The 12,356-nt window shown below is 43.5% G+C and overlaps 1 protein-coding gene across 1 annotated transcript in view; it reads left to right on the forward strand.

Annotated features, from left to right (window-relative positions):
- Positions 1–337: 337 nt before the first annotated feature.
- Positions 338–12,356, forward strand: part of DDX10 (DEAD-box helicase 10) — a 329,965-nt gene continuing 317,946 nt past the window's right edge. The window contains exons 1-2 of the mRNA XM_055422984.2: positions 338–648; positions 11,852–11,912. Of these exons, the coding sequence (XP_055278959.2) occupies positions 463–648; positions 11,852–11,912 (247 nt within the window). The 5' untranslated portion in view covers positions 338–462. The remainder of the gene's footprint in view (positions 649–11,851; positions 11,913–12,356) is intronic.

Genomic DNA, 12,356 nt, shown 5'->3' on the forward strand with positions numbered 1-12,356 from the left:
AGATTTCGTGTGTATGTATACTGGGGTTTGGGGGTGTGTGTGTTAGCCTGCGGTTTGCCAAGGAAAAGGCAGGGCAAAGTAACAGCCTTTTAAGAGTTAAGTTGTATGACGTCACCATAGTAACAGCAAGCGGGGGCTCGTGCGCCTATTTAAAGCGACAGCGTGCTTTAGGAGCCACTCAGCCCCGCCCTCTTCCTCAGATTGCCCCGCCTCCACTTCCACCCGAGACTGATTTGCTCCGCCCCGCGAATTCCAAGTCGCCAATCACAATCCAGTTTTCCCTGGCGGTGGACCGCGCGTGCCCCGGTTTTAAAAGCCCGGGGGCGGGCTCCTGGTTTTGCGCCTGCGCAGTCGTCCTCTTGCCCCACGCCGGTTCCGCGTCCTCTCCGTGCGTTATCTCCGCGCCTGGTCCGAGCAGTCTCGAGTCTCACAGAAGTGTGGGCTGTCGCCGTCGCCGCCACGATGGGAAAAACCGCGGACTCTCGGGCTACGGGAGCCCGGCCCGACCCGGTGCGGAGCTTCAATCGTTGGAAGAAGAAACACAGCCACAAGCAGAGCCAAAAGAAGCAGTTGAGGAAGCAGCTGAAGAAACCCGAGTGGCAGGTCGAGCGCGAGGTTATCAGCCGCCTCACGCAGAATTACGAGAAGGTGAGGCCGGCTCCGGGGAGGGGGCGCGGGGCCGCATGTCCCGGCCGCACTGGGCCGCGCGGGCGGGCGGGCCGACCGGGCACTGGGACCTTGCCTGGGGAGCAGGCGAAGGGGGTGGGATGAGAGGTGCCCCTGGGGGCCCCGTTGAGGCCACAGGTGGTCTGCTGGGTGCCAAGCCCAGGCCTCCCGACCGACCAGGCCGCCTTCTGGCTCACTACAGCGGTTTCGATAAAGTGGGGAAAATGTAGTAGTGCTGAAGCATAGGGAGATTAATTGCTATAATAGTTATCAGTTCAGTTCAGTCGCTCAGTCGTATCTGACTCTTTGCGACCCCATGGACTACTGCAGCACACCAGGCCTCCCTGCCCATCACCAACTCCCAGAGTTTATTCAAACTCATGGCCATTGAGTCGGTGATGCCATCCAACCATCTCATCCTCTGTCGTCCCCTTCTCCTCCTGCCCTCAATCTTTCCCAGCATCAGGGTCTTTTCCAATGAGTCAGTTCTCATCAGGTGGCCAGAGTATTGGAGTTTCAGCATCAGTCCTTCAAATGAATATTATGGACTGATATCCTTTAGGATGGACTGGTTGCTCTTCTTGCAGTCCAAGGGACTCTCAAGAGTCTTCTCCAAAACCACAGTTCAAAAGCATCAATTCTTCGGTGCTCAGCTTTCTTTATAGTCCAACTCTCACATCCATACATGACTACTGGAAAAACCATAGCTTTGACTAGATGGACCTTTGTTGGTAAAGTAACGTCTCTGTTTTTTAATATGCTCTCTAGGGTGGTTGTCACTGCGGATGCTGATTGCAGCCATGAAATTAAAAGACGCTTACTCCTTGGAAGGAAAGTTATGACCAACCTAAATAGCATATTAAAAAGCAGAGACATTACTTTGCCAACCAAGGTCCATCTAGTCAAGGCTATGGTTTTTCCAGTGGTCATGTATGGATGTGAGAGTTGGACTGTGAAGAAAGCTGAGCGCCAAAGAATTGATGCTTTTGAACTGTGGTGTTGGAGAAGACTCTTGAGAGTCCCTTGGACTGCAAGGAGATCCAACCAGTCCATTCTAAAGGAGATCAGTCTTGGGTGTTCATTCGAAGGACTGATGCTAAAGCTGAAATTCCAATACTTTGGCCACCTCGTGCGATGAGTTGACTCACTGGAAAAGACTCCGATGCTGGGAGGGATTGGGGGCAGGAGGAGAAGGGGTCGACAGAGAATGAGGTGGCTGGATGGCATCACCGACTCGATGGAGGTGGGCTTGAGTGAACTCCGGGAGTTGGTGATGGACAGGGAGGCCTGGAGTGCTGTGATTCATGGGGTCGCAAAGAGTTGGACACGACTGAGCGACTGAACTGAGGGTGGTTGTAACTTTCCTTCCAAGGAGCAAGCGTCTTTTAATTTCATGGCTTCAGTCCCCATCTCCAGTGATTTTGTAATGTTCATAAAATTAATACAACCTAATGATAAATAATGACATATTGTAAGTCACTCACCATGTGGTTTACATTAATTATTTGACTTGATCTGAGGTATTGGGTCTTATTTCCCTTTTACAGATGAAAACCTTGAGGAAAGAAACTTATCTTTAGCTCTCACATGTAGTAAGTGGTGTGGGATTGGAACCTAGACTCATATCTCTGATTCCAAAGCCTTTGCTTTTAACCATTATGCTACAATTGCGTCTCTGAACGTCACGCATCCTTCCTATAGTTATTTCATTTTCTTAACTGAAGGACAACAACTTGTTTCATGTCCCCATCCGAGAATTGCCATTGAAAAGCTGGATTCCTGGTCTGTTTTTGATACTTTACATCCTGCATTGTAGCTGATGTTCCCAGATGAGCATCCCTGTAGTTATCATTTTAACTTCTTGACTTCTCTTACCTGCTCAGGCTCCTTGGGACTGCCACTACCTTTTCTTTTCCTTCCCGTAAATTCTATGTCAGTTGGCCTTCACCCACCTCACTCAGCCTTTCAGTGATTGCTTCTTTTTAGTGCAGTGTAATCAGGGATTTAACACATGGGACATATCTGGAATTAAAGTCATCATGTGTCATGCTGGTATAGCTTTTCTTTAAATAACCCTTAGATGAAATGTAAACCCTTAGATAAAGCTTAGAGTTTGTTTTGGGCTTATGTGTATATATATATACACACACACACACATATGTATACATATATATATATTTGTGAGTGTGTGATTGGGGGTTTTAAGTTATGATGATTATTTGGTTCTGGCTTTTGCTCACATGTGGGGTTGCAAGGAGTCGGACACGACTGAAAATGCACGTGCACCTCAGCTTTGCTCACCTGATGAATGACTTTGGGCAAGTTACTTTCCTTCTCTTTTCCTGTCTTTAAAAGGAATAATATTATCTACCTTCATTAGATATGGGTATTCTTGTTATTTAGTCTCTAAGTCGTGTCTGACTCTTTGTGACCCCATGGACTGTAGCCCACCAGGCTCCTTTGTCCATGGGATTCTCTAGGCAAGAATACTTGAGTGGGTTGCCATGCCCTCCTCCATGGGATCTTCCCAGGTCAAACCCAGATCTCCCATATTGCAGGGGGATTCTTTACCATCTGAGCCACCTTGGAAGCTCACTATCATCTGGAGTTTCCTCAAATTCACGTCCGTTGAGTTGGTAATGCTAGCTAACCATCCTCTGCTTCCCCCTTCTCCTTTGCCTTCAATTTTCCCAACATCAAGGTCTTTTCCAATGAGTTGGCTCTTCACATCAGGTGGCCAAAGTATTGGAGCTTCAGCATCAGTCCTTTCAGTGAATATTCAGGGTTGACTGCCATTAGGGCTGACTGGTTTGATTTCCTCGCAGTCCAGGGGACTCCCGAGTCGTCTCCAGCACCACAATTCAAAAGCATCAATTCTTTGGTGCTCAGCCTTCTTTGTGGTCCAACTTTCACATCCGTACATGATACTGGAAAAACTAGCTTTGACTAGACGGACATTTGTTGGCAGAATGATGTCTCTGCTTTTTAATATGCTGTCTAGGTTGGTCATAGCTTTCCTTTCAAGGAGCAAGTGTCTTTTAAATTCATGATTACAGTCACCATCTACAGTGATTTTGGAGCCCAAGAAAATAAAATCTGTCACTGTTTCCACTTTTTCTCCTCCTTCATGTTTGCCATGAAGTGGCGCTGGATGCCATGATCTTAGTTTTTTGAATGTTGAGTTTTAAGTTGGCTTTTCCACTCTCCTTTTTCACCCTCATCAGGAGGCTCTTTATTTCTTCTTCATTTTCTACCATTCGAGTAGTATTATCTATGTATCTGAGGTTGTTGTTATTTCCCCTGGGAATCTTGATTCCAGCCTGGGATTCATCTAGCCTGGCGTTTCACGTAATGTATTCTGCATATAAGTTAAATAGGCAGGTGACAATATACGGCCTTGCTATACTGCTTTCCCAAGTTTGAAAATTATGAGTGGTTAGTAAGTATGCCTGTAAAGTGTGCTGCACAATGTCTGACACATAAATTTTCCACATATTACCTGTTATATTTTTATAACTACCACTGTATACACAGCACCTCAAGAAGCCATTGTAAGGTAAATTACTGTTAGATTACATTTTGGGCCCTTCTTCGTCTGACTGAAATTGCTTCTGGAGGAGAGCCTCAGCCCTTACTTCCTCTCACTCTGTTCTGTTCTCTTATGTAATCCCAAGGCTTATTTCTGTGATGCCTTGTATTCTACCCAGAGCTATTCTGACTTCATATCATTTCCCGACCCCCCCCCCCCACCGCCGCGCCCCGCCCCGCCCCATGCTACTGGACGTTTTTATTTAACTGTGTCATAAAATACCTTAAATGCCCCACATCTAAAATTGAGTTCATTATCTTTTTCTCCTAAGTTCACAGTCTCATATATTATTTCCATATTGCCACCATGACAAATTAACCACAAACATGGTGACTTAAGACAGCAGAAATTTATTCTGTCACAGTTCTGGAAGCTGGAAGTCTGAAATAGTTTAACTGGGTTGAAATCAAGGTGTCAGTGGGGACACACTCCCTCTAGAGGCTGTAGGGGAACTTCTGTTTCTTGCCTTTCGTAGCTTCTGGTGGCTGTTTTCCTTGGCCTGTGGCTGCGTAAGTCCAATTTCTGTGTCCACAGACCCACTGCCTTCTGTTCTGTGTCACATGTACCTATGTCCTTTTTTTGTAAGGGTGCTTTGATCACATTTAGGCTACTCAGATAATAGAGGATAATCTCTCCTGACAAGATCTTAATCACCGTGCAAAGTCACTTTTGTCATATAAGATACATATTTGGGGACCATTATTTAGGCTACCGTATTCGGTGTGCTAAGTTACTTCAGTCATGTCCGACTCTTTGCAGCCCCATGGGCTGTAGCCTGCCATACTCCTCGGTCCATCGGATTCTCCAGGCGGGAATACTGGAATGGGTTGCCATGCCCTCCTCTAGGGAATCTTCCTGACCCAGGGATCTTACTGAGTCTCTTATGTCTCCTGTATTGGCAGGTGGGTTCTTTACCACTTCTGCCACCTGGGAAGCTACCACATCCTGGCCCCAGTCTAAGCAGACTGCTGAGCTAGAAACCTAGGATTAATTTCGGAGGCTTCCATCTTACCACTCACATTCTGTTAGTCACACTGGTGATCAGATCTGCTTCTTCAGTTTCTCAGCTGCTTCTCCATCCCTGCTGCTTGCCTTAGTTCAGCTCCGTCGTCCCTTGCCTGGGTTACCACAGGAGCTATTGCTTGTAACATGGGTCAGCAGACAGGACAGAATAGTCAGTGGTTTTAGTTTTGCACGTTGTAAGGGTGAAACTACTCAACTCTGCCATTGTAACACAAAAGCTTGCCTTATAAATACTTAAACGGGCATAGCAAACCTTCAGTTACTAAAGCAGGTGGTGGGGTTTGTCCCTTTGGTCTTACTGCTTTCTAATCTAGTCTCCATATTGCTGCTAGAATGATTCTTTCTGAGATGAAATCCCAGTCCATTATTACCCCTGATTAAAGTCCTTCTTGGCTCACAATTATTTTCAATCAGACATTTCAACATGTCAGCATATTCTAGTCCAGTGAAAGGGTAAGTTCCTTATGATCAGCCAGACCTGGTTTAAATCTCACTCAGTTTAAGTGTTTATTAGCCAAATTTCTTAATGTCCCTATGTCTCAGTTTCTTTATTCAACAGAGATTATTAACCACTGAGAATGTTGTAGGGCTCAAATGAGGTAACGTATATAAGCCAAGTGGTATGTGGTAGGCACACATGAAAGAGCAACCTGAGCTATTGTGAGTTGGCCAGACTCCTTGATGTTTCCACTGCTTGCATTGAGCAGTCCTATTTTTCCAACACTGAGGACACCTAGTTGTCCTCCAAGATTTACCACCAGCTTTTCTTCCTGACCTCCGCAGGTAGGGTTAGGGCTGCTGTGTGTCTATAGCCTTTCATATATGCCTTTATTATATCATCAGCAGGCTGTGATGACTGCCTTTAACTTCTTTGTCAGCTCTTCCACTGGGCCATTGATACACTCCCTTTGCTCTCCCCAAAGATGGGTCCCACAGTGCTTGTTCTTAAGGCCCTTAGTGTTTAGATGTTTGGTGCATGCTGGCTTTTTCCAGTTGACTTTATTCTGCTTGGTATCATGGATCCACTCATTTTGATCTCTTGTTTTAATAATATTTACTAACATTTATCAAGCCTTTATACATGTTGACTTGTCATATCCTCACAGCAAACAACCTTATGAGATTGTTCCCATTATATGTTACGAAACTTTAAGACACAGCAAGGCTAAATAATTGGCACAACATTAAACAGTAAGTGAAAAAGTTCTAATCCAGGAGATATAGGTCTGATGCCAGCGCTCCAAATCACCATGTTTTACTGCTTTGCACACAAATGTTTAAATCCCAGTCTTTTCACTAAGTTGAAGGAGCAGTTTTTCCTCACCAAATATTGTTTTTATTTTTGTTAATTTTAGAAATATTTTCTTAAGAAATAAATGCAGTATGAAATCAGTTGCCTGGGTTAGCTGTCCTGGGATACAATCAGAGCAGACTGTAGGTAAAAAGGGGCAGACCCTCAGCATATGGCTTCTCAGATGGTAGAATTTGTGCGTTACAGTTTTATTACATTGGACAGTACACAGGTGGTGTTTAGTAACCTCACTGGTGAAATACTGAGCAATTTGATTCAGAGACATTTGAAACAATTTGACAGGTAGTTGTTGAAGCATAGGTAAAAGTAGGTGGGAAAAGAAAAAAATATCTGTATCCCTTGGGGGGTGGGGTGGGGTTGATACATTTTGACAAATGTAATGATAGTAAATATGTGCAGTGCCCTGGAGTGAGGGGATAGTATAATTAGGGGGAAAGGTTCAGTTTTTCTGTGTAGAGCCCATTTTGGCACTATGATTGACAGAAAGGTTTTTCCTCTGGGCATGCTACCCTTTCTCTTGGTGGTTGCAGCCTCAGACCTGGCCTGTGGAGCTGAAAGTGGGCTGAATTTCAGCTTCCACACCTCAGCCTTACCAGATGCCTTTGTGTAGGGCACAGACTGTATAGCAGTTTGTGGTAGCCATGAGTGGAGCCGGTTCTTGAATGATGTGTTCTCCAGGTAGAAAAGATTGGCCACGGACATTGTAGGTGGAGGGAGCAACATGAAGAAATACAAAAAAATGTGAAAATATGTGGTTTTCTTTGAGGGGGACATACTTCTTGGAATATGATATATATTTCAGAATTAGCCTCAGATGAGGTTGTAGAAAGGAGTTGCAAGTAGACTGAATGGCTTCGAAGGCTGTAGTAGGCAGAATAATGACCTTCTAGAGATGTCAGCTTCCTAATCCCCAGACCTATGATTAGGCAAGGATTGCTGACTTTAAACTGTGTTGACTGATCTGGATTATCCAAGTGGACCCAGTGTAACCATCCAGGGGTCCTTAAACATGCAGGAGGGCAGCAGAAGGGTCAGTGTCTGGGGGCTGTGAAGTGAGAGACTTGACTGCCGTGCTGGCTGGGTTTTCAGAACTATAAAGTGGACCATAAGCCAAGGAATGTGGGCAGCCTCTAGGAGCTGGAAAAAGCAAGGAAATGGATCTCCTGCTGCTGCTGCTGCTGCTAAGTCACTTCAGTCGTGTCCGACTCTGTGTGACCCCATAGATGGAAGCCCACCAGGCTCCCCTGTCCCTGAGATTCTCCAGGCAAGAACACTGGAGTGGGTTGCCATTTCCTTCTCCAATGTGTGAAAGTGGAAAGTGAAAAGTGAAAGCGAAGTCGCTCAGTCGTGTCTGACCCTTAGCGACCCCATGGACTGCAGCCTACCAGGCTCTTCCATCCATGGGATTTTCTAGGCAAGAGTACTGGAGTGGCTTGCCATTGCCTTCTCCGAATGGATCTCCTTAAGTTGCCCAAAAGAATGCAGCCCTGCCAACACATCGATTTTAGCTGAGTGAGACTAGTTTTGGCCTTCTGACTTGCAGAATTGTAGGTTAAAAAATAAATGTAGGTTTAAGTCACGTTTTTGGTAATTTGTTACAGCAACAGTAGGAATAATATACAGAAGCTATGTTTAAAAACTATCTGGAAGCAGTGATGGGTTTCTGGGAGGCAATTAGGGACCATATCTAAATTATAAAGGATCTAGAGGCTAGGCTGTTGGTATAATCTAGATCTTGGATCCTTTGAGAGGCAGATACCAAGATGGGATTAAGTGAGTTGGAATTTATTGGTGGAAAGTGTAAAGGAGAAGGAATAGGAATAGGGAGGGAAAGGAAAGAGGAGAGAAGGGTGGGTAGGAAGCACTCAGGCTGCAGTGCTGTTTTTAGAAAGCTTCTCCTCACAGGATGTCCTCGAACCAAGGTTGCCCTTCAGAGGGATCCCCTGTCCTGTGGGAATGGGTACCTCTGTGGTCCTTGGCCATTAACTGGGCACAGGCCAGGCAGGCATGACTTTTTCAGTGGTGGCTCTAGAGGGGTGACAGCTGGCATTTATGAGTCAGCTCTGCTTCCACAGTGGGAACTCTGGGTGGCTTATTTCTAAGGCCACCATGTAGGGCCTGTGTTCTCAAGGGGCTGATATAGAGCTGAGGATTGAAGCTTATTGAGAAATGTTGAATTGTTTATTTTAGTTCAGCAACTGTTTTTACTTGCTGAATGACTCAAGCTCTCTGCACCTGGGATTCATTTAGATTTTTATTGTAATCAGCTATGCTGTATAGGAACTCTGCTTTCTATATTTTTTTTCTTAAAGTTTGGTCTGGTGTGATTTGAGGTAGATTACTTTTTTTCTCTTAATTACAATAGGTGGAACATTCTAGGAAGTTTTAAGTAATTTCTTCCCTCATGCTTTGGGATGTAAAAGCATCGTTCACTTTTGTGAGAAATGAGACAGTTGGAAGAAGTAAAGGAGAGTGGTTGAGTAATAGCTACCTCCACCCTGTTCTCCCTTCCTCTGCCCCCTCTAACTTTTCTACCAATGCTGAGAAGTTCTTAATAAGTACCATCACTGAAACATCTGTTCTTTGATTTCGAAAGAATGAGGATACAGATTTTAGAGGGTGTATGATTTTTCTGGACATCACCAGATGGTCAATACCGAAATCAGATTGATTATATTCTTTGCAGCCAAAGATGGAGAAGCTCTATACAGTCAGCAAAAACAAGACCAGGAGCTGACTGTGGCTCAGATCATGAATTCCTTATTGCCAAATTCAGACTTAAATTGAAGAAAGTAGGGAAAACCACTAGACCATTCAGGTATGACCTAAATCAGATCCCTTATGATTATACAGTGGAAGTGAGAAATAGATTCAAGGGATTAGATTTGATAGACAGAGTGCCTGAAGAACTGGACTATAAGGAAAGCTGAGTGCTGAAGAATTGATGCTTTTGAACTGTGGTGTTGGAGAAGACTCTTGAGAGTCCCTTGGACTGCAAGGAGATCCAACCAGTCTATCCGAAAGGAGATCACTCCTGAGAGTTCACTGGAAGGACTGATATTGAAGCTGACACTCCAATACTTTGGCCACCTGATGAAACGAACTGACTCATTTGAAAAGACCCTGATGCTGGGAAAGATTGAAGGTGGGAGAAGAAGGGGATGACAGAGGATAAGATGGTTGAATGGCATCACCAGCTTAATGGACATGAGTTTGAGTAAACTCTGGGAGTTGGTGATGGACAAGGAGGCCTGGCGTGCTGCAGTCCATGGGGTTGAAAAGAGTTGGACATGACTGAGTGACCAAACAGACTGATGATTTTTCTGTTTTTTTTCCCCCCAAGAAAAGAAAAGGATGAAGGTAAGGGGAAAGAGAGGTGTTTTTTTTTTATTGGTGGGAACCATAGCCATCTTCTGCTGTGGCCTCCAAGTGTTCTTTGGATTGTAATTGACAGTTTTCTAGAACAGGGCTTCCCTGTTAGCTTCCCTGATAGCTCATTTGGTAAAGAATCCGCCTGCAATGCAGGAGACCTGGATTTGATCCCTGGGTCAGGAAGATCCCCTGGAGAAGGGAACGACTACCCACTCTAGTATTCTGGCCTGGAGAATTCCATGGACTGTGTAGTCCATGGGGTCACAAAGAGTCGGACACAACTGAGAGAGTTTCACTTTCATTTTTAGAATGGGGGTGGGGGGGTGCAGACTTTTTCTGTAAAAGGCCAAATAGTGAATATTAAGTTTTGTGGACCATGGTATAAATGAACGGTTGTAGTTGTGCTCCAGTATAACTGTTTACAAAACAAGAAAGGAATTGGATTTGGTCTTTGGACCATGGTTTGCTGACCCTTGTTCCAGAGCATCAGTGAAGTAAAAACTTTTTGTTTCTTTGGTGACCTGTAAGTGTATAGTGTGCCGCATTGTGTGTGAGTGTGTGTTTGTGTACAGCTTTATGTTGTAATGGTTGGTGAGTTCTGGAAGAGCTTCTTTCTTTCAGACTTTCCCTCTCTGAGGCTGATAAACTTTAGAAAGATGTGCACCACAGTGCATTACTTTGTGCGTTACAAAGAGTAGCCCACTTTGCCTGTGGACTGTACCTTTGATGGGGGTTAAAGAGTGTGTTACCCGTCTAGCTCCTATAACCATTCCACTTGCTGTGAAAACAGATTTTTAGCTAATGTCCAGTTTGGGAAAGTACCTCCTAATTTAGGTTCCTTGATAGGACAGGATATTATTTGAATAAACTTTTCTCCTTTTATTGCTCGTGCACTGATTCTGCCTCCTCTCCAGTGTTATCCGAAATGATTTGTAGGGATTAAGGCAGTGTTTTAATATTTGTCTTACATCATTTGAGGCCAGAGAATAACCCTATCTGGACTATATTAAGAATCTTGGGAAAGACGATATGTGGACTAAAATGAAATACAAGGTGTCATTCCTTTACTTCCTGGAGGGTTATTCAAATAAATGAACCTTAGAAATGCAGCCTTCTCCTTTTGTGGATCATGTAAGTTGGCAACATATTCCCATATCTGAGAAGTTTCTGCTTTCAGCTTCTGCAGTAAAATGAAATCCAGAAAATTGGGTTTATGTTAATAAAACAATGTCAGTGATGAACGTTAGATAACGTAAAGTTAAAGGGCAAAATGTTACTTATTGTGGCTTCAGATCACTACAGAGACACTTCTACTGGTTATTGTTAAATGATAGTCCTCTCTCAGTATACCCTCAAATGAGTAGTTGTCAGGTTGGATTTGAGAGGTTTGTGCTAGCAAGGTTTATTTCTGCACCTAATTTCAGTTTATTCTCCAAAGTGTGTAGAGAGACCTATTCTCATTGTGGTCTTTGGTTTATAGTCATTTTGCCCCATATTTCCTAAACTGATATTCTTTGACGAATGGGCTGACAGTAAATTTTCTTCCTAAAATTGACGTGATGACTTATTGTGTTGTTAACATTTTAGAGGTTTTCGAGGATATTGAAGGTAGTGGTGTGTAGCAGTAGTGTATGTATGTTGAGTGAAGTTTTCTTTTTTTAAAAAAACTAGAAATGATTACAAAGTTATATTTTTGATGATAGCTTCCTCAAGGCATATTTTTTCCAGAGGGAATGATGGTTTTTAACTAGAGTGATGCTTGAATTTATTCCTGTAGTACAAATGATGAGCTAAGCAGCACAGTTTAGACAAAAATTAGTTTTGTTGCAAAACGAATGATGCAATATGTTATTTTGTCTTGTCTAATGTAGTTCCCTTTTACTTTTCAGATAAATGTAAATGAAATTACAAGATTTTCAGATTTTCCCTTGTCCAAAAAAACACTGAAAGGTAAGTTCATAGTGATCTTGACGCCTTTTTATAAATGGAAAAAAAGTTTAGAGAACGTTTAACTTGGAAAAAAATCTTACTTTGGCAGGTGATTTTGATATCATGAAAGCCTGTAACAAGAAACAATGTTAATTAAGTTTTACTGGTTTGTCATTCTCTTTCTTTCTGTACTGGTTAAGAAACAGTAGTAAAAAACCAAGATGCCAGGGCCTCCAAGTAATTAAAATGTTAGTTAAAATAAGCAAGAGAACAAACAAAAGTGTGACACCTTTTTTTTTGTATTGATTTGTTAGTGCCTCCAGAACAAAATAACAGACTGGGTGGCTTAAACAATAGAAATTTATTTTCTCATAGCTCTTGAGGCTGAAAGTCTGTGATAAAGGTGCTGGCAGAGGTGGTTTCCTCTGAGGGCCATAATGGAGGCATCTGTTCCAGGCTCCTCTC

The sequence above is a fragment of the Moschus berezovskii genome, chromosome 14, assembly GCF_049115385.1.
Source record: "Moschus berezovskii isolate FMDL1 chromosome 14, NW_MosBer_1.0, whole genome shotgun sequence".
NCBI classification, from domain to species: domain Eukaryota; kingdom Metazoa; phylum Chordata; class Mammalia; order Artiodactyla; family Moschidae; genus Moschus; species Moschus berezovskii.